The following is a 26,071-nucleotide window of genomic DNA, read 5'->3' as shown; positions in this document are numbered from 1 at the left end:
AAATAATAATAGTAATAGTAGTAGTAGTAGTAGTAGTAATAATAATAATAATAATTTATTATTTATACCACGTCCATCTGGCTGGGTTTCCCCAGGCGCTCTGGGTGGTTTCCAACAGAACACTGAAATACAATAACCTATTAAACATTAAAGCTTCCCTAAAAAGGGCTGCCTTCAGATGTCTTCTAAAAGTCTGGTAGTTGTTTTCCTCTTTGACATCTGGTGGGAGGGCATTCCACAGGGAGGGAGCCACCACCGAGAAGGCCCTCTGCCTGGTTCCCAGCAACTTGGCTTCTCGCAGTGAGGGAACTGCCAGAAGGCCCTTGGAGCTGCACCTCAGTGTCCGGGCAGAATGATGGGGGTGGAGACGCTCCTTCAGGTATACTGGAAGAGAAGCTTTGGGGACACGAATGGTCCGGAGGTGCAGTGATGAGCCGCTGTGCATGGGGGTGGCGAGGCGAGCCCCCCGCAATGTGCCTTTTTGTCACCCCCCCCCCCCCCGGGATGGCACCCGTGCCACACCGCCCCCTGCCCCCCTCGTATGCCTCTGCTCCCAGGGTGCACATCTCATGGACCACAGGAGCCATTTGGTTTCAAGTCTCTGCACTGATCCTCAGCATCCTCACCTGCTAGCTCTTGTCTCGATTTCTAAGCTCCTGCCTGTCCAATTATATCTCCTCTCTGAATCTTCCGATTACACAGGGAGCGCAGCCTGTAATCCTCGCAGCTCTGCATAAGCCGGTTAACCACACATGGTAGTGAAAGTGTCAGGTCTTGCCCTAAGCTGAGAGCTACCACAACTGTGGATGGAGTTTGCAGGCTAGAATTCCAAACAGCCTTCATACATACTCACAGCCCCTATTAGACTGGATATTAAAGGTAAAGGTAAAGGGACCCCTGACCATTAGGTCCAGTTGTGACCGACTCTGGGGTTGCGGCACTCATCTCGCTTTATTGGCTGAGGGAGCCGGCGTACAGCTTCCGGGTCATGTGGCCAGCATGACTAAGCCGCTTCTGGTGAACCAGAGCAGTGCATGGAAACGCCCTTTACCCTCCCACCAGAGTGGTACCTATTTATCTACTTGCACTTTGACGTGCTTTCGAACTGCTAGGTTGGCAGGAGCTAGGGCCAAGCAACAGGAGCTCACCCCGTTGCGGGGATTCAAACCGCCGACCTTCTGATCGGCAAGTCCTAGGTTCTGTGGCTTAACCCACAGCGCCATATTAGGTAGCCCCTATTTCCTCTCTCCTTTCCTTTTCTCTAGCCAAGTACAAAAACCCATCTGCTAGGGTAAAGCGTGGCTCTGTGTGCATATAATAGGGGTACAAGAATGTTTTCTATTGGGGAACGTGGGTGGCGCTATGCTCTAAACTACTGAGCCTCTTGGGCTTGCTGATCAGAAGGTTGGCGGTTCGAATCCCCACGATGGGGTGAGCTCCCGTTCCTCTGTCCCAGCTCCTGCCAACCTAGCAGTTCGAAAGCACACCAGTGCATGTAGATAAATAGGTACCACTGCGGCACGAAGGTAAACAGCGTTTCCGTGTGCTCTGGTTTCCGTCACTGTGTTCCGTTGTGTCAGAAGCGGTTTAGTCCTGCTGGCCACGTGACTCAGAAAGCTGTCTGTGGACAAACGCCAGTTCCCTCAGTCTGAAAGCGAGATGAGCACTGCAACCCCATAGTCGCCTTTGACTGGACTTAACCGTCCAGGGGTCCTTTACCTTTTGCCTTACCTTATATTAGGGGAAATTACTTTGCAAAAAATGTGTGCATCAGGCAAAATTGCGTATTTAAAAATATATGTATATTTGGAGAACTTCGCACTAAAATGCTGATGAATTGTCATGAGGGTGCTTTTAATTTTAAGTAACACATTGCAAAACTGACAGGGACATGCCGAGAACTGAATTCAGTATTGGATAAATGAGAAATTGGGTTTATTTTCCCATTACTGTTTGTGACTTCTGAGAGACTTGATGTGCTGGTGGGATTTGGGTTCAGGGCTGCAGCCAGAGTTGTGCTCCCTCTGTCTGTCTCTCTGTCTCTCTCTGTCTCTGCTTCTCTCTTTAAATCTTTCTTTCATCCATCCCTAGTTTTAGCGTAACCTTGGATGCAAATCTCTTCCCCCGTTGCCACAGAAACGAGGATGTAATAGAGCAGGCGCCGGGGAAGGGGAGGAGTAGGGGAAAATCAGGGAGCATCTTAAAGAGATTAGAAAACTGATGGCTTCCTGTGCGAAAACCCTGCATCAGGTGCAGCTCATGAGGGAGGCAAGGGGGGAATGAACAAACACGCCCCCTCCAAGCATCTTGGCCTCTTTCCAAAGCCTCAACAAGTACAGTGATGCAAATGGTTGGCATGCTTCAGTGAAAATGATTGAATATATATACAGGCGCACCTTGGTTCTTGAACGGAATCCATTCCGGAAGTCCATTCAACTTCCAAAACGTCTGGTAACCAAAGGGCCGGACGTTCGGCTTCCAAAAATTGTTTGAAAACTGGAACAGTCACTTCCGGGGTTCGATTGTCTGGGAGCTGATTTGTTCGGGAGCAAAGTTGTTCGAGATGCAAGGTACCCTCTCTCTCTCTCTCTCTCTCTCTCTCTCTCTCTCTCTGTGTGTGTATCCTATTCTTCCTCCCAAAGGAGCCCAAGGTGGAAGACAACAGAACAGCAAAACAATAGAATTCAACACAAACACACAATGTTTTAAACCATTTCAGAATATTGGAAAACACTTCAAAATAACCTATTTTCACAGCTAACAATTTCAGGCTTGTCAGAAATGGAATATTTTAGACATTTGACGTCTGGATGAGGAGCAATGTTAATAATAATAATAATAATAATAATAATAATAATAATAATATTATTCTTCAGTTGGTTAATATGAGGGAGACACTGTGGATGATGCTGAACTTGGCAGGATGCTTTTCAGGTTCTCAAGTTTTAGTTGTCTTCTCAGCACCTGCAGGTGAAAGAAGTAGGTCTTGGGGTGATTGGTTAGAGTTTGGGTAGGCAAACTAAGGCCCAGGGGCAGGATCCGGCCCAATCGCCTTCTAAGTCTGGCCCATGGACGGTCTGGGAATCAGCGTGTTTTTACATGAGTAGAATGCGTTCTTTTATTTAAAATGCATCTCTGGGTTATTTGTGGGGCATAGGAATTTGTTCATTCCCCCCCCAAAAAAATAGTCCGGCCCCCCACAAGGTCTGAGGTACAGTGGACCGGCCCCCTGCTGAAAAAGTTTGCTGAGCCCAGAGTTAGAGGCGGCGGGGAAGCTGTTGTCTGATTGGCTTCAGACCTTTTCTCCTTAGCTCCGCCCATGCCTCTGAGCCTTCAGGCTCTAATTCCCACTCCAAACCCTGGTGGTGCCCTGCCCACCAGCTATGGAGGGACCATAGCTCAGGGGGAGTGTGCATAAAGTCCCCCATTCATTCCCTGGCACTTCCAGCTGAAAGAATTACGTAACAGGGGATGGGAAAGACGCTCTGCTGGAGTGGAGACCCATCTCCTGGTATGCCCCGCAGAGGACCTTAAGGTCCACAAATGACAACATTTTGGAGGTCCCAAGTCACAAGGTGGTTAGGTTGGTCTCAACTAGGGCCAGGGCCTTTTCAGCACTGGCCCCGACTTGGTGGAACGCTCTGTCACAAGAGACTAGGGCCCTGCGGGACTTGACATCTTTCCGCACGGCCTGCAAGACAGAGCTGTTCTGCCTGGCCTTTGGTTTGGACTCAGTCTGACCCTTATGTTTCCCTCCCCTTTATGGCTTTGGCTTTGAAAAATGAGGCTGCATTTTAAATTGCATTTTAACCTGTATTTTAAATTGTACTTTTTCTTTTTTCTTATTATGTTTTTACTGAAATTTTATTGGTGTTAGCTGCCCTGAGCCTGGCTCTGGCTGGGGAGGGTGGAGTATAAATAAAATTTATTATTATTATTATTATTATTATTATTATTATTTAGAGTAGATGGTCAAAATAGCTTGAGAAGACAGCTGCTTCCTATGCCCTGCTCCATATTTGAATGCTAACCAGGCTTTGTCCCAACCTCACCAGGCTCCACCCTTTAAATTTCAGAATCTGAGCCTCTAGAGTCCTAGCAAACCAGCTTGGGAGGTGGCAGGAATCAAGACCACTCCTTTTTCAAACAGTCAAGATAAATTTGTTGTCAGGGAACTGCCATCGGAGCCAGAGGCGGAGGGAAGGCTCCAGAGGGATGCCGGAGGGGGTCCCAGTAGGGAGAGAAGCAGCCCATCTGCCGGGGAAGGAAATCAGCATAGCACCAGTGGAGAAGGGGGGCAGATGGGGGAATCGGCAAGGGGGCTCCAGGACTCCTCGCCGGAGACCAGCGGGGAGAGCACGGGTCCTCCGCTGCCCACACCCTCCCTGCGCAGAAGACTTCCGCGCAGGGAGAGTAGGAGGAGACTAGGCGTCAAAGAACTTCTTTGCTGGAAGAAGTTCAAGAAACGCCCACTGACGGATTCTGCCAGCGACTGAGACAGCCACGGGTGAGAGGCTGTCCAGACAGAAAGGGTTCACCCAGGTAACCTAGCCAGGAGTGGCAACAACTTACGCACGAGCAACCCCTAGAGCCATTACATTTGTGTTGCATCCATAGTTGGCACCTGGAATTCTCCATCCTATCCAGCAACTGTTAAAATATAAGCCAGGCTAGCTTTCTGGCAAGGCGATAGCCTGGGTGATGGGCCATTAAGGGAACAAAGGGAGAGGGTCAGTGCCGGACGACAAATGGGTGTGGTTCCTCCCTCAACTCTCGAATAGTGAGAAGGACAAAGGGCAGAGTGGAGAGAGTGGGGTGGTGTGAACTAAAAGCTAGAAGGAAAGTGGTAGACTGGGAAGTCAGAGGGATGCTTGATTTCTGTTTGAATCCAAGGCTGTGACTACGAGGGAAGCAAGTTATTGCTGGGGTGTTAATGCTGTGAACACCCCCCCCCCAATTGTAGGCTCAGGGTGTGTGGGTGTGTATGTGTACAGGCTGGGGGAGGCATTTTGCCAAATTTCCCCCTGGGCCTGCTGATATTTTCCAACAGTTTGAGGGGAGACTGAAAGTTCTCTGGTAACTTTTGCTGATAAAGTTTGGCTCAACTCCAGCCTGAACAGGCTTGATAGATTTAAGTACCCTTATAAGATTTAAGTACCCTGTAGCTGGAAGTGGCACCCAGTTCCTAAAGACACTGGCAGCAATCTTTTAAAGAGACAACATTATAATTTTGAGAACCAAGCTGAATAGATAATTATTCAATTTCTGGCCACTTTGGGAGGGTTTGTAGCCTAAAAGTGGGATATATGTACATAAAAAATAGATTCCTAGGTGTCTCGGCTGCAAGTATTTGGGAAGGTTCCATATTTGGTTTAAAATCTGAGCGATCTTTTTAGCGAGACATTCAGGGTGGTGAAAGCCCATTTTTAATGCACAGTAGTAATGAGGGTTCATGGCAGCAAAGCACATTTATATCACATTTAAAGGGCGGTAGCTGCTGGTCCAAATCAATTACCGTATTTTTTGCTCTATAAGACTCACTTTTTCCCTCCTAAAAAGTAAGGAGAAATGTGTGCGCGTCTTATGGAGCGAATGCAGGCTGCACAGCTATCCCAGAAGCCAGAACAGCAAGAGGGATTGCTGCTTTCACTGCGCAGAGATCCCTCTTGCTGTTCTGGCTTCTGAGATTCAGAATATTTTTTTTCTTGTTTTCCTCCTCCAAAAACTAGGTGCGTCTTGTGGTCTGGTGCGTCTTATAGAGCAAAAAATACGGTAATCTGCCAGTTTCACTTGTTGCCCCATCAGAGTTCAGTCCAAATTTGCTGGCAGTACAAGAGCGAACACAATTCACAAAGCCAGCCTCCTTGACAAGTGTTACTTGCTCTCGTAAGCAGGCGCGCACAAATGCGCGCGCACACACACACATAGTTTATATATTTTGCATCTCATTGTCTGGCAATTTTTTTTGCCTCATTTGAGACTGTTAGAAAAGAGGTGGGGAAGAACTGCCTCCCCTTGCCTTTGGTTCCGCTGCAAAACTGAGCTGAGAGCAATCTTAACAGGGCTGTGGTACCCTGAGACGGTTGCCACGGCAGCAGGAAGAAGTGCCCTCAGCATCTTTCCAGAAGACAGCTGTGAATGGCAGCCCAGTGAGTGACCTCTTTTCGGAAGAGAGGTTCTTCGTTTCCTCTCTGAAATCGGAGCTTCATAGAGGAGGTAGGAGATAGCTGTCCCCGAGGCAAGGGACTGTGGGGATGATAATGTTGCCCACTTCCCTGGTGTTCCAGATTAAGGCTCTGTCCTAGATATGTGTGAAATATTTAGTAGGGTTAATTCTGTGGAAGCTGCGTTCTGTCTACCCAGGGGTGGAAGCAACAGCAGCCAGTTGAGAGACAGAAAGAGAGAGGTGTAAAACCAAGCTACACATTCTGCTGTAGCAAAGATGACCTGGATAGCTCAGTTGGTTAGAGTGTGGTGCTGATAGTGCCAAGGTTGTAGGTTCGATCCTTGTATGGGACAAAATGCATATTCCTGTCAGTTTGCATTTCTTAGTACAGAAAGTGTCGATCTGATGTGTAGAGATCTTTCCTATTCTACTTAATTCAGGAAGGTTCTGGGAGCTTCTCTGTGTGACAGAAACAAGCAGAAGGTTCGTAAAGTTTGGGTTATTCCTTCATAGAAGCTGAGTACAGCTGGCTTAAATTGGCTCTCTTATCCAGGGGTCAGCAAACATTTTCAGCAGGGGGCTGGTCCACTGTCCCTCTGTCTTTGCGGGGGCCGGACTATATTTTGAAAAAAAGAAGGAGGAACGAAGGCACACGCCCCACAAATAACCCGGAGATGCATTTTAAATAAAAGCACACATTCTACTCATGTAAAAACACACTGATTCCTGGACCGTCCGTGGGCCTGGCTTAGAAGGCGATTGGGCTGGATCTGGCCCCCGGGCCTTAGTTTGCCTACCCATGTTCTTATCTCTCTCTGTCAAGGCCATGCTGACTATCATAAAAAGGCCAGAAGGAGCCTGGGTTTCACTTTCTCTTTCTGTCTCTCTTCCTTCTGGTGTGGTGGTCTGTATGCTTAGTGTTAAGGTTTAGACTTCTTATAAGTTATTGGAAGTTTAAGATAAGCCTGCTACAACTGGATTTCTTATGGACAGTGCCAAACCTGAATGTATTGGATTTGTGACCATAAGGTTCATATGCCTTCAGTAGCAGTAAAGCTCTGCTGGAGGAAATACAATTGCCTCTGGTCTATTTTTTGGGGGAATCTTGCAGTGTGTTTAAGTTGTTACTCTGCTAACTATACACTGGAATCTACTCCGGATCAATATTGAGTAGAATTCCATGACAATTCCTGCAATGGCAAATGGTTGGACCAGTGGTGGGCTTGCACCTGGAGGGAGGGGCTAGTGTCCCAGGGGTGTTGGCGATGTCACCCCCCCTCAGGGATGACACCCAGGGTGGGCCACACCCACCGCAACCACCTTGCTCTGCCTCTCGGTTGGACTCGATGATCCTTAGGGTCCCTCCAACTCTACAATTCTACGATTCTATGTCAGCTTTCAGATGGGCAGCCATAGATGCTCGGGCTTGAATGTAGGAGCTTCTGCATGCAAAGCAGATGCAAAACCGCTGAGCTTTGCTTCTTCATCTAGGCTTTGTGCAAGGAAAGAGTTCTGCATGACCTGGAAGCTTTGTGGATGTTCCGAGTGGCATTCATGTAGGGAAAGATGCCATCATGCCTGTTTTGGTTAAACTGAAATAAAAGTCCGCTTTCCCCTCCTTTCTTTGCATTCACAGAGCTGGAAGGGATCCTGAGGAATAATTATTCTTATTTAAGGAAGTTTTTTTAATGACTGATGTTTTAATGTATTTTTAATCTTTTGTTGGAAGCTGCCCAGAGTGGCTGGGGAAACCCAGCCAGATGGATGGGGCAGAAGTAACAAATTATTATTAAAGAAATAATAAATTATTATTAAATTATTATTATTATTATTATTATTATTATTATTATTATTATTATTATTATTTAGTCCCATGGTTCCCAACGTGGGGCACATGGCCCACAGGGGAGAAATGTGATTTTTAAGGGAGGGAATTTGGAAGCTTGCTTAGACCAAGCCAATTGCCTTTCAGGCTTCCTCCACGTGAATAGGAGTTCACTTTTTGAATAATAAGAATTATATGTCACCGGCGGGGAGGGGGCAGTGCATCAGGAATTTAGAGATGCTTAGGCGGGATATGGCCAAAAGAAGGTTGGGAACCACTGATCTCGTCCAACCCCCTGCAATACAGGAATATGCAGCTGGACTGAACCTGCAACCTTGGCATCATCAGCACCACGCTCTAAGCAAGTGAGCTATCCAAATACCTTTTCTGACTCGTTGGCTGAACAGTTTCTAATCGCAGAGCTAACATGGACAATAGGGGTCCAGCCCCCTGGTTAGGATGTGCTAATGCATACCTATCTACACTTCCCATTTGAAACTGGGTTGACCCCAACCCCTCATCCCCGGCATCTCCCCACACATCCATGATTGAACATGGTTAATATGTACCTATGGCACTTCTTTTGTCACTAAGTGCTGCTTACTGGTGGCTGCTAAATGTCTTCACAAATGCTGCTACCCACCAGCTGCCTGTAGAGCTATTGCAGGTGGCACATTCCTATCTTGGTAACAGACTCTGACAGCTCAGCCTTCTGTAAGTTATCGGGAGTGTGTGTTGACAACGACAAAGAAGTGGTAATTCATAGCTTCTAGTTGTGGGAAAAGAGGGAGGGCGGCTTTCTGCGCTTTAGGGAAATGTACAGTTTTGGGTTGATCTTTCCAAATGTGCCCCTGGACATTTCGGAAACAGCATTTGGCTTCTTCAGAACCACGCTTTGAATCCTCTTGTCCGCTTAACGCACAATGAAGAGTGCCCATTTCCCTCCGTTGGATGGGGAAGGAGTAGATTCAAAAGCATTGGTGGCGGGTGGCACTGTGGTCTAAACCACTGAGCCTCTTGGGTTTGCTGATCAGGAGATCGGCAGTTCGAATCCCTGCAGTGAAGTGAACTCCCGTTGCTCTCTCTCAGCTCCTGCCAGCCTAGCAGTTTGAAAGCAGGCCAGTGCAAGCAGATAAATAGGTACCTCTGCGGCGGGAAGATAAACAGCGTTTCTGTGCACTCTGGTTTCTGACACAGTGCCCCACTGTGCCAGTAGTGGTTTAGTAGCAGTTTAATCATGCTGGCCACATGACCTGGAAAGCTGCCTGTGGACAAACGCCGGCTTCCTCAGCCTGCAAGCGAGATGAGCGCCGCAACCCCAGAGCTGGCCACAACTGGACCTAATGGTCAGGGGTCCCTTTACCTTTACCTTTATTCCATATCTTCCAACATTTCTCTGATGGAAATAGGGACATCCTATTCCATACCCTCCATCATTTCTCCAATGAAAACAGAGACATCCTAAGAAAAGTGGGACATTCCTGGATCAGATCAGAAACTTTGATGGCTTCTGTAAATCCGGGACTGTCCCTGGAAAATATGGATACTTTGGGGGCCTGCTGGATCCAGGCCTCCTGCCAACAAGGGGGAAGCGGTGGCAACCCAGCCCAAGCCCCCAAACCTGAGCATGCAAGGCAGGCTCAGAAGCCTGGTCTGCTACAGGTGCAGCAGAATATGGCAGTAATATCCCATTGCGGAATAATAATAATAATAATAATAATAATAATAATAATAATTTATACCCCGCCCACTCTGGGCGGAAAGATGGTGCTGTTTCAGAACCTTTCTCCCTGGTGTGATAGTTTTTATTTTCAGGATTTTTTTTGTTTTTAATCGAGGGAGCAGAGTTTTAAAATATGTCATGTGGAACCCTGCTGTCTGAAGTACAGTGGAACCTTGGTTCCCAAATGTTTTGGCTCCTGAACGCCGAAAACCCGGAAGTAAATGCTTCCGTTTTTGAACGTTTTCCGGAACCCGAACGTGCGACGCGGCTTCCGCTGAGTGCAAGAAGCTCTTGCAACCGGTGGGAAGCCAAGCCTCAGTTTCCAAACGTTTCGGAAGCCGAACGGGCTTCCGGAACGGATTTTGTTCGAGAACCAAGGTTGCCACTGTCGTACGGTCTAAGCTGCCCCCTCAGGGTTGAGAGCCCCGAAACTCCCGTCAAGGGCTGGCAGAGACTCCAGCCGAGGCAAAACCCCCTCATGAGGAGAGGGAACTGCTGGCTCGCTTCTCCCTCTCCATCTGCTGTCTCTGCCCTGTCCCCTCATAACTCACAGGGACAATTAGCCACTATAGCGGGGGGTGGGATACACGAGAAGAACAGCTGTCCGTCTCTGGGAGAGCCTCACAATTCTCAGTAGTTAGTGCCTGGCGCTTGCGTGTGGCTATTTCTGTCACAATGTTTTCAACAGCCTCGCAACCATTCGCCCCACAGCGGTCAGTCATCTTCAGAGGCCTCTCTGCCTGCTCTGTGGACTGACAGGCAAGAGAGGAACCCCAGTTATATCCTGTATTAATGAATTTATCATCTGGGGATGAAGCAGATGTCTGTGGCTGTCTGCCAAGACCCACAAACGCTACTTGTTTGTTTGTTTGCGCTCTGTGTGCGCATGTGGACAAAGGCACAGAGGCTGCAGTCTGGTTTTTCCTTCCCTCTCAGGGAATGCAAATATGAGGGGGAATTCCCCCCCCCCCCACCGAACACAGCAAATGAAGTAGGACTGGTGATCCAGTCAGTAAATTGATCAACAAAAGCGTCCGTCGTTAATGAAATGTTCTCCTGAATTAGCTAGTGGGCCTGGAAATGTAGGGCACACTACTGACTAGGCTGTGCCAAATACCTCCCCGTTTGGTTAAATTTTGTGAAGGGAAATGGCTTTCCCCCCTTCCCAATTGTATTCCGATGAAGCAAGATTCTTTATTTATTTAGGGCATTTGTCTAAGATAGGAAGGCCCCCAGAGCAGCTGAAAACAGACTCTATTTTCCAGGGACAGTTCCAGATTTACAAAAGCTTCCCTGGGTTCTGATTTGATCCTGCAATGTCCCGCTTTTCCTTAGGACATCCCTATTTTCATTGGAGAATTGTTGGAAGGTATGGAGTTATCCGACCCCAGAGCCAAGGAGATTACTACAGTAACAATACAACCATTAGAAGACATCTGAAGGCAGCCCTGTATAGGGAAGTTTTTTAAAAGGTTTTTTTTAAATGTTTTATTATGTTTGTATATATGCCAGAAGCGGCTGGGACAACCAAGTGAGATGGGCGGGGCAGGAATAGTAAAATTATTATTATTATGGGATAAGACGTCCCTATTTTCATCGGAGAAATGTTGGAGGCTGTGGTGGGAAGGTAGGTTACATTTTGTGGCTTGCCTCAGGTGCCAGAATGTCTTGGGCTGGCCCTGATCGCACCTGTTTTGTTATGATTTCTGTCCCCACCCCAATAAAAAATGAAATAACATCCCTGATTGCAATACCTAATTGCAATACCCAGTTGCAAATTCAAATGTATCCCTATCGTGTTTTATGATTTCCTTGATACTGTATGTGGGCTGGAACTGGTCTGTGACCGAAATAATAAATTCATTCATCCCTGTTGTTTCTCTACCCAGCAATGCAGCAGGTCTTGGACAACCTCAGTGACCTCCCCAACTCTATGGGAGCCGGAGACCTGGACCTCATCTTTCTCCGTGGCCTCATGGAGAGTCCAATAGTAAGATCATTGGCTAAGGTACAGTTACATGGGGTAGTTGGGAGAGGGGCAGTTTGCTGCAACAGATCCTGCTTCTCCAGTTCCACCCACTTCCGCTGCATCGCTTACTCCTTCTTAATCTTGCCCTTAACGCTTTTGCCAAATAGATTAGCTGACAACCTATTCTCTGCTCGCTTTATTTCCCCTTTACCTGGATACACGATCCGGCCTTCACACTGCACACACATAATACAAATGCACGCGCACACACACACACACACACACACACACTAATGCACACACATATATGACTTCTTCCGTGTTTTTTAGCTGAATGGGTCCCATGTGGTGTGACAGAATGGATGATGGTATTTAGCCAAGTGCAAGGTGGTTCTTTTAAAATGAGATTCAGGAGGAATACAGAACAGAAGTGGGTGAGAAGATTAAAGATTCCATTCTAAACTGGTTACGACACGTCCAGAGAAATGAATGATTTAAAAATGATAAGGGAAAAAAAGATTTGCTCACGAAATCTCAAAATTCCAAAGAGAAATAATACAATGTGATATTAAAGTAAACGGCCTGGGTCCAGTGTACCTGAAGGAGTGTCTCCACCCCCATCGTTCTGCCCAGACACCCAGTCCAGCGCTGAGGGCCTTCTGGCAGTTCCCTCACTGCGAGAAGCCAAGTTACAGGGAAGCAAGCAGAGGGCCTTCTCGGTAGTGGCGCCCGCCCTGTGGAACGCCCTCCCACCAGATGTCAAGGAAATAAACAACGGAACAACTGAAATACACATCTGAAGGCAGCCCTGTTTAGGGAAGCTTTTAATGTTTAACAGACCACTGTATTTTAATATTTTGTTGGGCTATAATGTAACTTAAACAGAAAACTATATTTAGAAAGACTTTTCCTCCAAAAGCATTTTATTTAAAAATCCAATTTAAATAATAATAAACAAATCTTATTTAATTTTTTTTAAATCTTATTTTTTTATTTTATTTTTTTGAAAAAATCATTGATTTTTATCCACCCTGTTGGTGACCATCCACTCCCCACCCCCAGCCTACTTCTGCTATTACAGACAACTTCATTTCAGCCATGGTTCATCCTAGCACAGCTCCAGCTTTGGATTATACAGGACACAGGCCTGAGACACATGAACTGCCTGTATGCAGGCTCAAGATTTCTTTCTTTCTTTCTTTCATGTTCCAGGAGAGAGGTGGTGGTCAGAATCTGCAGAAATATAAAACTCTGGCAATTTTGGGACAAGACATTTTAAGTTTAAAAGTGCCATTTTAAGCAGGAAAAACTTCCTCCTCAAAATTCAACCGCTTTAAGCCGCGAGTGTCTCTCAGGGTAGTTTTTCAAATAACAAATCTCTTAAGTTGTCCAGCTGTCTAACGCTGTCAAGTACTAACTACCATTGCATGCTCTCCATCATGTGGGCTGGCTGGTATTTTTGTTTGTTTTAAAAACCATTGCATATCAACAGGGGACCTTTGCCTGATTCCCCACTGCTAAGTAGTTTTGTGTATTATTTACTCTCCTCTGCTTGTTCATATTCTTTGTTTTTGTTGATGTTTATTGATCACACTTATTGATTTTGCTGCAAGCTGCCTCAAGTTGAGGCAGAAAGGCCCGGTTATAAATGGGTTTTTCATTTAGTGTTTTTATAAGAAAAAATGTTACAAACAAGGTGTAACACAGTTAGGATAAACTGTGGGGTGGGGGTGGGGGCAATGCTAGTCTTACTCAAGAGTAGACCCATTATAGCTAATGGACATGACTAACAAAATTCATATTTTATTTTGTCTACTCTGTGTAGGACTTACCATATTTTTCTGTGTATAAGATGCCCCCACGTATAAGACGACCTCTATTTTTTGAACCCAAAATTAAGAAATAATTAATTGCAACATTCTGTGTATAAGACGGCCCCTAATTTTAAACTTAAAAAAATTGGGGGAAAATATAGTCTTCTACATGGAAAAATACAGTAATTGAATAGATCCCAAACATGTTTACCCCCAGTTTTAGAATGAGCTTTCAACTCTTGTTTAGCATAGGGTGGGATGCTATCCCCCAATTATGTTATTCCAAAAATGTATAAATAAACCCCACATTTCAAGAAATTTACTTTCTTGAACATTTATTCCAGCTGTTGCTTGGTGTGCCAGTTTAAATACAAATGCTGATTCCCATTTTTTCCCCCTAACTACTCTGGGATGGAAAGTGGGTTTTTATTTTTTCTAGTATAAAATGTTTTCATTTACTTTTTTCTTATTTAAAATATTTATGGATCACCCTTCAGTGGGGCTTCCCCAAAAGAAGATAAAAACCATCTTATTAATAGATATAATTAGCCATAATCTCAGTGTGGTTTTTGGTTTGAAGCTCAATTATACAATTTGTATATTTGCTATCTATCCTGCCTGCACTATCAAACACAATTGCTCGTAACAGCCAATAACTTATTGTCAAAACCTGTCAGGCATGAAACAACAAAATTCAGTGTAGTGGGATGTCAAAAGCAGCCATCAAATATTCAGCCACTTAGAGAATAGCGGGAGAGTATTTGACAAAAGCATTCACTAGTTAGAATTTGGAGGGGATAATTTTGTCTCAGCACACATTGCGATGCAGAACACTCCTGTTCAGGCTTCCAGCCAGCAATGGGCTTTTCCAGAATAATTCATTGCGTGGCGAGTTCCCGCCTCCCCCCAGTAGGAATAAAGACACAGGACACCATTATTTTAGGTTAATGGGCTAAAAATGGCCACAACTTTATTGATTAAAGGTAAGAGCGGTATTGGCTTAGCCATTGGTCCTATCAGACTATCCGGCTTCAGCCTGTTTGCTTGAAAAACCGGGAAGGGTTAACACCAGCAGAGGGAGCCCTGCTGATTTACATCAACAAGGCACTCTCCCGGGGTCACCGCTCGGGGGTGCGCTTTAGGCCCTGGCCTCCATAGGCTTCGGACGAGGCAATGCCCCCCGGAATCCTTTACCGAACTGCCCTTCAATATTTGGGGGAGGTGATGGCGCTCCTCCCCCCCACCACATCTGCATAACAATACCCCTACCCAATGCCTAACCGCCAAAACCAAAGGAGTTGTGACGGTTTGCTACGAGGTAGGCGAAAAACCAAATGGCCGCTACCAATTTGCCAAATGGAAAAAATTCCTTTTTTTTAAAAAAAGAAATATTTATTAAAGTTTTACAAAAACAAATATACAAAAACACATAATAAAAGAAAAAAAGAAATAAAAATAAACACACAGAAAAAATAAGAAAAATTAAAAACAATTCCATTTTTCATAACTTAAAACTCATTTGCTTATTTCTTTGACCTCCTCACACCTCCTCTTCTTGTATTCCCATTTAAATAATCAAATCAGCAAATCCTTACCCTCTTTCATTTATCTTATCTCTATAACTTAACATTTTATAACTCTGTATTTTCATCCATTATCAATTCATTTTTGCATATTCTTATTAACTTTGTTGCTAATACCACTTATTTCCATTCCAACATCATTTTAATTCCTACCAGGAAAAAATTCCTACCAGGCCCCTTAACGGCGACTAACCGTAGCAAGGTCAGAAGGGGAACCTTAAAGGGCGGGTGGGTGGGAAACCACATCAGCTGCGTGGACCAAAGAGGGAGATCCCAGGGCCGCGCTTGCCTTAAATGAGGCAAGCCACACACCCCGAGCCAGCCGATTGGCTGGCTCAGGGGATGACGCACCCGAGGATTCCCCGATCGCGCGGGGCCTCCTCCTGATGTCGGAAGTGGCTTTCCATCCTCCTTGTCCATGGTTTTCCATTTTCTTCCCTGAACAGTCAGGCAGTATTCAGCACCTACTGAGCATGCTAATTCCTCCCCATTGGGCTGTTTTGGGTACTTCCACAAATCTTGGAGTGCCCACACACCCATTGATCCATTCCTCTTCTGATTGGATGGCATTGTTTTGGCGGCACAAGAATGCACACTTGAAGAATGAGTTCCCTGTTAGAATATTGGATACCATGGAAATAGCTTGATGAACCCGCAAGGGCTTATATATCCATGATGGGAATGGGTGGCACTGCGGTCTAAACCACTGAGCCTCTTGGGCTTGCCGATTGGAAGGTCGGTGGTTCGAATCTCCGTGACGGATTGAGCTCCCTTTGTTTGGTCCCAGCTCCTGCCAACCTAGCAGTTCGAAAGCACACCAGCGCAAGTACAGTGGTACCTCTGGTTACAGACACTTCAGGTTACAGACACTTCAGGTTACAGAGGCAGTTCCCCTAGAGGCAGGCAGAGGAAGATGGGGTGTGTGAGAAATGCTCACAGTTGCGGGTGCACACACACTCTCAGAGACATTAATCCCTGGCCACCTTTCTGTTGTTTACCTCTGCTTATCTTTCTTCTGGCAGCTAATTGTCCCTCATTCTCTCCACTGCAGCCACTAGGGAAAATTAGCCATTAAAATGAAAGATAATATAAGCAAACAACCCAGGAAGAGTAGACAGCCAACAGCGCCTGCTCTCAAGTGTGTGCAGTCGTTATTGTCATTGAATTCTACTCAATATTGATCCAGAGCAGAACTCCAACATATAGTTAGCAGAGTAAAAACTTAACAGACCAGAGGCAGAGCTTTACTGCTGCTGAAGGTAAATGAGAACAATGGTCACAAATCCAATACATTCAGGATTGGCACCGTCCGTAAGAAATCCAGTTCCGAGACAATACCTACAAAAGATGACTGGCTACACAAATTAAGCAAATTTCTAGAAATGGCAAGCTAACTGCAAATATAAAAATGCAGTCAAATCAAAAACTTAGACAAGAATGGCAATGTTTTGAAGGATATATGGATAAACACTGTTCAAAAAAGAATATGCTGATATGTTTAGATTAAAGGAGTAAAGTGGAACAGAAACCATTAATAAGTCATGTCATAACAAGATCAAAATATAAAACTTAAAATATTGCAAAGTTTTATATGAAATTCAAAATAAATGGTAGTCAAGGTGTGGTGGAGTGAATGGGGTGTGGTGATGGGTAGTCACGGGGTGGGAATGACTTTTGTTTGTGTAAATAGTAATTTATTTTGGTCTTATCTATGTATTTCCTTTTCTCTCTTTTTTGTTTTGCTTTATTATTCCCCCCGTACCAATAAATTCAATAAAATTAAAAAAGATTTTTTTTTTTAAAAAAGAAATCCAGTTGCAGTAGACTTAATTTAAACTTACAGTTACAGATAGGTAGCCGTGTTGGTCTGCCATAGTCAAAACAAAAAAAAATTTTTCCTTCCAGTAGCACCTTAAAGACCAACTAAGTTAGTTCTTGGTATGAGCTTTCGTGTGCATGCACACTTCTTCAGATACACAGTGTATCTGAAGAAGTGTGCATGCACACGAAAGCTCATACCAAGAACTAACTTAGTTGGTCTTTAAGGTGCTACTGGAAGGAAAATTTTTTTTTTGTTTAAACTTACAATAACTTATAAGAAGTCTAAACCTTAACACTCAGCATACTATGTACAGAACACCACACCAGAAGGGAGCGAGACAGAAAGAGAAAGTGAAACCCAGGCTCCTTCTGGCCTATTATTTTAGTCAGCATGATCTTGGCAGAAAGAGATAACAGAGCCAGTTTTAACCAGCTGTATTCAGCTTCTCTGAAGGAATAACCCAAACTTCAGACACTTTCTGCTTGCTTCTTTCACACAGAGAAGCTTCCAGAACTCTCTTGAATGAATTAGAATAGGAAATATTTCTATACATCAGATCAATGCTTTCTGCACTAAGAAATGCAAAGAGGGAAGAACGGAGGTAGAATTATGCACGCTCTGCCGACAGGTGTGGGGACCCAGAAACAGACCCCCGTGCGAAATGGTTGTCACCTAGATCATTAATACACCACCCTCCATCCGAAGATGGCAGGGCAGTTCACAGCAAACCTGTTTCTGGCTTCGGAATTTTTAGTCATTTGGAGCCAGGTTGCTTTTGAAATGGGGAATGCTTCAGCAGGATCTGAAACACATTTTTTATTTCAACCAAGTTCAGATAATAATGAAATTTAATTTATTTATAATCAAGTAACAATAACTGAAAATAGTAATTGAAAATGAAATGGGCAGCATCTCTCTGAGCTAAGCCAGTGGTAACACATAGTCTTTCAATTCTCTTGATTTCTTGCTTTTCAAATCTTAATTTCAGTCCTTCGCATTTCCACTTCATTTGATTTTTTAAAACGTCCTCATTAAAATTCACCAGCATTTAAAATACACATTTTTTTAATGTGATATACCCATTTCTGTAAAACGTATTTGTCTTCATTTGTATGCTTTAACAGTTAATATGCATTTTTACGCACATTTTACCTCAGTTGCATGCATTTTTGTACACATTACTCGGCTGGAGAATGGCAAAATTCAGAGAATCTCGAAGGATTGATGCGTTTCCGTTTACATGCAGTTTCAGGAAACTGCACATTAGGTAGATCTGCCTTTTGATGTGAATCGAATCAAATTTCTCTCTCTCCTCTCCTGCCACATCCCTACCCCAAACAGCTTTTCTCCTTGAGGGGGGAAAAGATACAGGGACCACATATCTTCCAGCCACAGGCTGAAAAAAGAGCTTGGGGAGTGATTTTGAGCAGGGAAATGTCAGGAAGGATAAGGGTTAAGCGAACCCTCCCTCATGCTGTACCTCTGATCCCAATCACTGTATCCCCCTTTTAATAATAGTAGAAATAATAATAATAATAATAATAATAATAATAATAATAATAAAAAATATAATAAATATAATTTATTATTTATACCCTGCCCATCTGGCTGGGTTTCCCCAGCCACTCTGGGCAACTCCCAACAGAATAATAATAATAATAATAATAATAATAATAATAATAATAATGTGATTAAAACATCAAACATTAAAAACTTCCCTAAACAGGGCTGCTTTCAGATACTGTAAGAAAACTGGACATCTCCTGTTTCTCCTTTCGTTTGGCCCTGAACTGGCCGCAGAAACCTAGCGAAACTCATATGTTAATGTTCCCTGGATTGAGGGCCCAAATGCATTCTCCCTTCTCACCTAATCCCCAGTCAAATAGTGGAGTCTGGGCAAGTTGCTCTCGAGAGGGCTAGAATCAGGATCTTTTTGTCCCATTTTTCAGCTAAAGCTATCCAGAAACATCCCACCTCGCTCTCCAGTCCTGGATTCCAGAACTGGCTCATATTAAGCTCTCCTTCCCACCCCCCTCTTGCTGACTTCAGGCAGCTAAGCTTCTCCTTGAGAGCCTTCTTATTTTTAGTTCCTTCTCTTTTGTGTCTGCCTCCCTTTGGACAGCCTTTCTCGAGGCTCCTTCAGAGCCAGCGATTCATCCCTTTTGCAGCAAAGACCTGCTTGATTTCCCTGTCAAAGGCTGGGAGAGGCTCTGATCTTTCTGGGGATGCTGCTCTGAGCAAGTGGGCTGTGTGTTTGTGTGAGAGCGGCATATGTGAGTAATTCTTCCAATCCCCTTTCCTTTACACAGTTCACAACACACCCTCACTTCCCCCCCCCCAACCTTACCCTTTTGGCTCTGGAAAGTGCTGATGAGTTTTCCCAAGCTCTGCAGGAACCCATATTTAAAATTTGGAGAGCTCTATCAACCACACACACGTGCTTTTGGTTTAATTTGAGGGACAGGGCCGTGGGTTTTTCAGGCATCCACAGAAACATAACGCCGTAGGTCTCCAGCATCCACAGTGTCGGAAGGACAAAGGGTTCGCGGGGCTTTGTTGGTTTATTTACATGTGCCTCTCTAATCCACCCCCCTCCTTTGCCCTTTTGCCACCCGCCCACCGTGCAGGCTCACGAGCGACTGGAGGAGACAAAGCTGGAAGCCGTGAGGGACAACAATCTGGAGCTGGTCCAGGAGATACTCAAAGACATCACTCGCATCGCTCAGCAAGACAGCACGGCCGCCGAACTGGCTCGCATTCTCCAGGAGCCTCACTTCCAGGTAGGAAGACGCTGTCTCTCAAGATCTGGGGAAATGGCGAAACTTACCAGAACAAATCAAGCTAACAAAACTTTTTAGAAAAGAATGGTAATGGCTTATTGAATATTTACAGATAAATTGTAAACCAAAACATGAGCAGGATCGTTGTAATAACCTGCAATTTTATAAGAGCGTATGTTTACAGTAGACAATTAAACGAGCAAGTTAAATGAATTTGGATCTTAAAAGAAATAAATTTTAGGAACCGCAGAAAGAGGGGGAAGGAACAGTGGCGTAGCGTGGGTTGTCAGCACCCGGGGCAAGGCAAGTAATTTGCGCCCCCTAACCCGTGGATTTGCGCCCCCTAACCCGTGGATTTGCCCTAACCCCAGATGTTGCGCCCGGTGCGGCCAGCCCCCCCTGCACCCCCCACGCTACGCCACTGGGAAGGAAGTCAAATTTTGAAATGTTAGATTGATTGTAAAACTAATGAAATGCATAAATTTGAAAAGTATGAATAAAAAATTAAAATCAGCAACAACAGCAACTTCCCGATACAAGGCTGCCTTCAGATGTCTTCTAAAAGTTGTGAAGTTTTGTATCTGAAGGGAGCCTCACTTCCAGGTGAGAGGCAGCTGTCTCTCAAGATCCGGGGAGTGAGAAAAAGGTGTCACTTCCAGACCTGAACTGGGATAGTTGATTTCACATGGACCCTGGAGCCTGGGGCTTCTTCGAAGTGGCCCTGGAAGGAGGACAGACAATTCACGAAGGGCTCGTTGCTCATAAGGAGGTGTCAGCAGGAATCCCAGCGCATAGCAGCTTGGTCTGTGTGTGACACACACAGAGAGAAAAGTGTCGGGAGAAGTGCCCTTTCGCACAAAGACCCACAGGGCCAGGATATTAATAAGGGACATCTGTGGATTTGCCCTATTTGGCAGCCGGAGTTGGGGGGAGGGTTCCGACTTGGTGATGGATAAAGCTTTCTGCTTCATGCCAGGCTGAGGGGCTTTGCTCAACAACATGCAACAGCAAGATGTATTTTATTTTTTTCCGTGTGTATAAGAAAGACATGGTTTATGTCCTCTTTTTTGCAGAGACACCTGAGGCATCTGGCTTAATGCTGTTGGTTTATTTGCTTGCTTGCTTGTTGCATTGGCATCTGGTCTTTCTTCTGTATGGGTTGCTTGGTGACACATCGGGAGTTCCCAGGTGTTTCCCACTTAGGAACTGACCAGATGAATACCTGCTTAGCTTCAGCAAATTTGCTGGATTGTGTGACTTCAGACTATTGGTGTATATACGCGAAGTGTAGATTCTCTGTGCTAGTGTTGCCTCTCTGTGTCTGTGTCTAAGGTGGCATGAGGGAGTGATTTAAAGGCTCACAAGGATTTGCCTGTCTTGTTTTAACTGGTAGGTTTATGCATCATCATCATCATAATTTATTTATTTATACCTGCCCATCTGGCAGGGTTTCCCCAGCCACTCTAAGTGGCTCCCAACAGAATATTAAAAACACAATAAAACATCAATCATTAAGAACTTCCCTAAACAGGGCTGCCTTCAGTTTTCACAGGAAACTGAAGTAGAAGCTTATTAACAGTGAAAGCTTCGTTTATTGCCCACCCCAGTTAAAAGCTTAAGACAATAGTTAAACAATATTTAAACAGCCTTGGCCCAGTATACCTGAAGGAGCATCTCCACCCCTATCGTTCAGCCCAGACACTGAGGTCCAGCGCTGAGGGCCTTCTGGTGGTTCCCTCCCTGCGAGGTGAGGTTACAGGGAACCAGGCAGAGGGCTTTCTCGGTAGTGGTGCCCGCCCTGTGGAACGCCCTCCCATCAGATGTCAGGGAAATAAACAACTTTCTGACTTTTAGAAGACATCTGAAGGCAGCCCTGTTTAGAAGTTTTTAATGTTTGATATTTTAACATGTTTTAATATTCTGTTGGGAGCTGCTCAGAGTGGCTGGGGAAACCCAGCCAGATGGGCGGAATAATAATAATAATAATAATAATAATAATAATAATAATAATAATAAATTAATAATCAGGTATCAGAAGCCAAGTTGTAATACACTTGGAATTCTGCTCTTTAGATTCTGCCCCCCTCCCAATGTCATTCAGATGTTGTGATCTCATCTCCCTCTAAAGAGTTCAAGGTGACACACATGGTATTATCTCTGCAATAATCCTGTGGGCTCAGAGAGAATGAATGACCCACAATTACCCAGTGACTGTCATGGCTAAGTGGGGATTTGGAGCCTGGTCCACTCCCTAGTCCCAGCTTGATAGGCACCTCTACACCTGTTGTACTATATATCTAACCATTTATATATGGCCTAATAGTTCCCCAGGACGCTGTGCGTTTGTGTATGTTCTTGCTGGGCTGAATCTAGTGATTTCGGAAATCACCGTGGAATAGATCCTCTTCTGATCAAGAACATACCGTATTTTTCCATCTATAAGACGCCCCCATGTATAAGACCCCCCCTATTTTGGAGGACTCAGATTTAAGAAAACGGAGGGGATGTATCTGTGTATAAGACACCCCTTGATTTTTGACATTCTGAGTACGGCTTGGAAAATTTGCCCCTGCTTCCAGTGTTGTGACTAGGGACTTTAAGGTCTCTGGACACAGGCCCATGGCACAAATTTGCACAAATATGCATATTAGCTGCAGAACGGTTGTAGCTCAGTGGTCGAGCACCTGTTTATGTGCACGCAGAAGGTTCTGGGTTCACTCATGGGCATCTCCCAGTGGGAATGTCTGAATCCCTGGAGAGCTGCTTCTAGTCAGTGTAGCCAGATGGACCAAGTGTTTGACTCAGCATAGGGCAGTTTCTTAGGCTTCCTATATGAAGGGATGCCTCTAGGCAAGCCATTACTGTGCTTTCTGGGGTATCATGAGTGTGCTGTTTGGAGAGAAAGGTCTGGAGATCCAGGACCTAGTGCAAAAGACTTGATCCTCATGATCCCCCGTAACGAGGCCCATTCCCCTCCTTTACGTTTTACTTAATCTGTCTCTGGTCTCAGCTGAGCGAGTCTTTCTGTTGCCTCCTCTTTCCCACCCCTGCCGCGCTCCTTTCTCAGTCCCTCTTGGAAACCCACGATTCCGTTGCCTCCAAGAGCTACGAGACGCCACCACCCAGTCCAGTCCTGGACCCCATGTTCAACAACCAGCCGGTGCCACCAGATGCCGTGCGCATGGTGGGGATTCGTAAGACTGCTGGGGAGCACTTGGTGAGTAAAGTCTTTTTCCACTGTCATTGGCCTCACCATATTTTAGTTTAAAGGCCAGTGTACTGAGCAGACCTGTAACTAACCAACTAACCAACCAACCAACCAACCAACCAACTAACCAACCAACCAACCAACTAATTAACCAATCAACCAGCCAGCCAACCAACCAACCAACCAGCTAACTAACCAACCAACCAACCAATTAACCAACCAACCAACTAACTAACCAGTGCTGGATTTATGTATAAGCTAAACAAGCTATAGCTTAGGGCCCCACTCTCCTGGGGGGCCCGAAAAAATTAAAGGAAAAAACCTGGATGTACATTTCCAAAATATAAGATAAAAAGCAAATGAAATAAAACCTGCATACAATAACAGTGTTTTGTGTTGTGTAGGCTCCTATTTGTTATGTGCAAATGGCTTTAGATACCTGTTAGGTCCATAAATTACCATCTAGCATATATTCAACACAAAAAACAGCAACAATTTGTTGTTGACAAAGGACAGCTGGACATATAAAGGGCCCCATTACATTCAGTAGCTTAGGGCCTCATCAAACCTAAATCTGGCCCTGTAACCAACCAGCTAATCAACTAACCAACCAACCTGTCACTTACCGTATTTTTCACTCTATAAGACGCACCCGACCATAAGACGCACCTAGTTTTTAGAGGAGGAAAACAAGAAAAAAAATATTCTGAATCAAATGTTGTTGAAGAGGCTTCGCAACAATCCCTCTTGCTGTTCTGGCTTCAGCGATAGCTGCACAGCCTGCATTCACTCCATAAGACGCACACACATTTCCCCTTACTTTTTAGGAGGGAAAAGGTGCGCCTTAGAGAGCAAAAAATACGGTGCATAGCAATAGGGTAGCCCAGGTGGAACAGCTGCTTCAGCCTGCCTCATGGTTTGGCTGGACCTGTCTCCATTACCCATAACTGCTTTGCATTGACCCTGCGCTCTTGCTGGTTTCTTTTCCCTCAGGGTGTGACGTTCCGGGTGGAGCGTGGCGAGCTTGTCATTGCCCGCATCCTGCACGGAGGCATGATTGACCAGCAGGGGCTGCTGCATGTGGGTGACATCATCAAGGAGGTGAATGGGCAGGAGGTGGGCAGTGACCCACGGGCATTGCAAGAGGTGCTGAAAAACGCCAGCGGAAGTGTCGTACTCAAGATCTTGCCCAGTTACCAGGAGCCACACCCACCTCGCCAGGTAGGAGGCACCATCATTTAGTTACTTGTCTCCGCTGTGCTAAATAAGGTCTTGCTAATTGCGCCCCCCCACCTCTGCCTGGAACAAAGATAAAATGTGATCGTCATCTCTGACAGAAACAGGCAGGCTTTCCACTTTATTCTTTCAATTTTCTCCACTCTTTTCTTTCTTCTCTCTTCCTTTCAGAAAGATTCCCCGTCCTAAAATCATAATGATTACGCTGTCGGCTGATTAAAGAATTCATCAATTATTTATCTATTTTCTTTTTTGGGATATTATTAGAACATCCGTATTGGTGCCTTTCTGAGCTGCTGGGGGGAAGTCTATGATAACGTCCCAAAGCTCTTTTTCCGAAAAAGAAAGGCCGTCCGTAGTATTTTCTTCTGCATTCCCTGTGGCAGGAGGAGCACACCGAGAATTAAAATAGCCCCTGAAAACAAACAAGTTACGCGTTCTTAACATGCAGGGCCACCAATTTAAATATGGCCACCACGATCTGTTAATCAACAGAACGTTGAGTCAGTACCGATTAAACCTTTGAAAGCTCAAAGTGCTTTTAAAAGCCCCCCTGTTTTCGGTAGCTGCATGTTTGGCATAGGCTGATAATTATTTAGGTCATTGGAAATTGCCGGATAAGAAGACTCTGTAAGAGCTGAGCATGGAGACTTTCTTGGCATTTGCAAGTGTTGCTCAGATGCTCTTGTGTTCATAGCTGGCACCTACAAGCCACGAAGGACCCTTTATGGCCCTCCAGCACTATCTGCAGCCTTATAGCATGAATATCCCCCCCCCCCGTGTGACTGTTTTGAACACTGTGATGCTGTTAACTACTGTGATATTTTTTTGCTGAAAGATTCAGAACAGATAAAAGAAAGTACTTCTCCATGCAGCACATAGGAAGCAGTGATGGCCACCAACTTGGATGGATGGTTTTGAAAGAGGATTAGACAAAATCATGGAGGAGAGGGCTATCGATGGCTACTAACGGGTGGCACTATTGTCTAAACCACTAAGCCTCTTGGGCTTGCCAATCAGAAGGTCAGTGGTTCGAATCCCCACAATGGGGTGAGCTTCCAATGCTCTGGCCCAGCTCTTGTCAACCTAGCAGTTCGAAAGCACACCAGTGCAAGTAGATAAATAGGTACTGCTCTGGCGGGAAGGTAAATGGTGTTTCCTTGCGCTCTGGCTTCTGTCACAGTGTCCCGTTGTGCAGAAGTGGTTTAGTCATGCTGGCCACATGACCTGGAAAGCTGTCTGTGGACAGACGCTTGGCCTGAAAGTGCGATGGACTACTGCAATGCACTCTACGTGGGGCTACCTTTGAAGGTGACCCGGAAACTGCAATTAATCCAGAATGCGGCTGCTAGACTGGCAACTGGGAGTGGCCACCGGGACCACATAACACTGGTCCTGAGAGATATGCATTGGTTCCCAGTACATTTCCGAGCACAATTCAAAGTGTTGGTGCTGACCTTTAAAGCCCTAAACGGCCTCGGTCCTGTATACCTGAAGGAGTGTCTCCACCCCCATCGTTCAGCCCAGACACTGAGGTCCAGCGCCCAGGGCCTTCTGGCGCTTCCCTCATTGCGAGAAGTGAGGTTACAGGGAACCAGGCAGAGGGCCTTCTCGGTAGTGGCGCCCACCCTGTGGAACGCCCTCCCATCAGATGTCAAGGAAATAAGCAGCTATTTTAGAGTGCCTGGCGTGCTCTGGTCCATGGGGTCTTGAAGAGTCGGACACGACTAAACAACAACAACTATCTTTAAAAGACATCTGAAGGCAGCCCTGTTTAGAGGAGTTTTTATTGTTAAATGCTGTATTGTTTTTAATACTCGATTGTGAGCCGTCCAGAGTGGTTGGGGAAACTCGGCCAGATGGGCGGGGTATAGATAATAAATTATTATTCTTATTATGAGTGCCTCAACCCCATACTCGCCTTTGACTGGACTTAACCATCCAG

At 45.3% G+C, this 26,071-nt stretch overlaps 1 protein-coding gene across 3 annotated transcripts in view; it reads left to right on the top strand.

The window, feature by feature from the left end:
* MPP2 (MAGUK p55 scaffold protein 2) overlaps positions 1 to 26,071 on the top strand; it is a 64,846-nt gene that overhangs the window by 17,367 nt on the left and 21,408 nt on the right. For 2 of the 3 annotated variants that reach the window (XM_083583102.1, XM_083583100.1), the window contains 4 exons: positions 11,604 to 11,722; positions 19,530 to 19,682; positions 22,750 to 22,899; positions 23,884 to 24,111. In XM_083583102.1, the coding sequence (XP_083439228.1) occupies positions 11,604 to 11,722; positions 19,530 to 19,682; positions 22,750 to 22,899; positions 23,884 to 24,111 (650 nt within the window). The remainder of the gene's footprint in view (positions 1 to 11,603; positions 11,723 to 19,529; positions 19,683 to 22,749; positions 22,900 to 23,883; positions 24,112 to 26,071) is intronic. The other variant, XM_083583101.1, reaches the window with a different exon arrangement.

The sequence above is a fragment of the Podarcis filfolensis genome (assembly GCF_964270895.1).
Source record: "Podarcis filfolensis genome assembly, chromosome: 13".
In the NCBI taxonomy this organism is placed as follows: domain Eukaryota; kingdom Metazoa; phylum Chordata; class Lepidosauria; order Squamata; family Lacertidae; genus Podarcis; species Podarcis filfolensis.
This window is presented reverse-complemented; position numbering and strand designations above follow the sequence as displayed.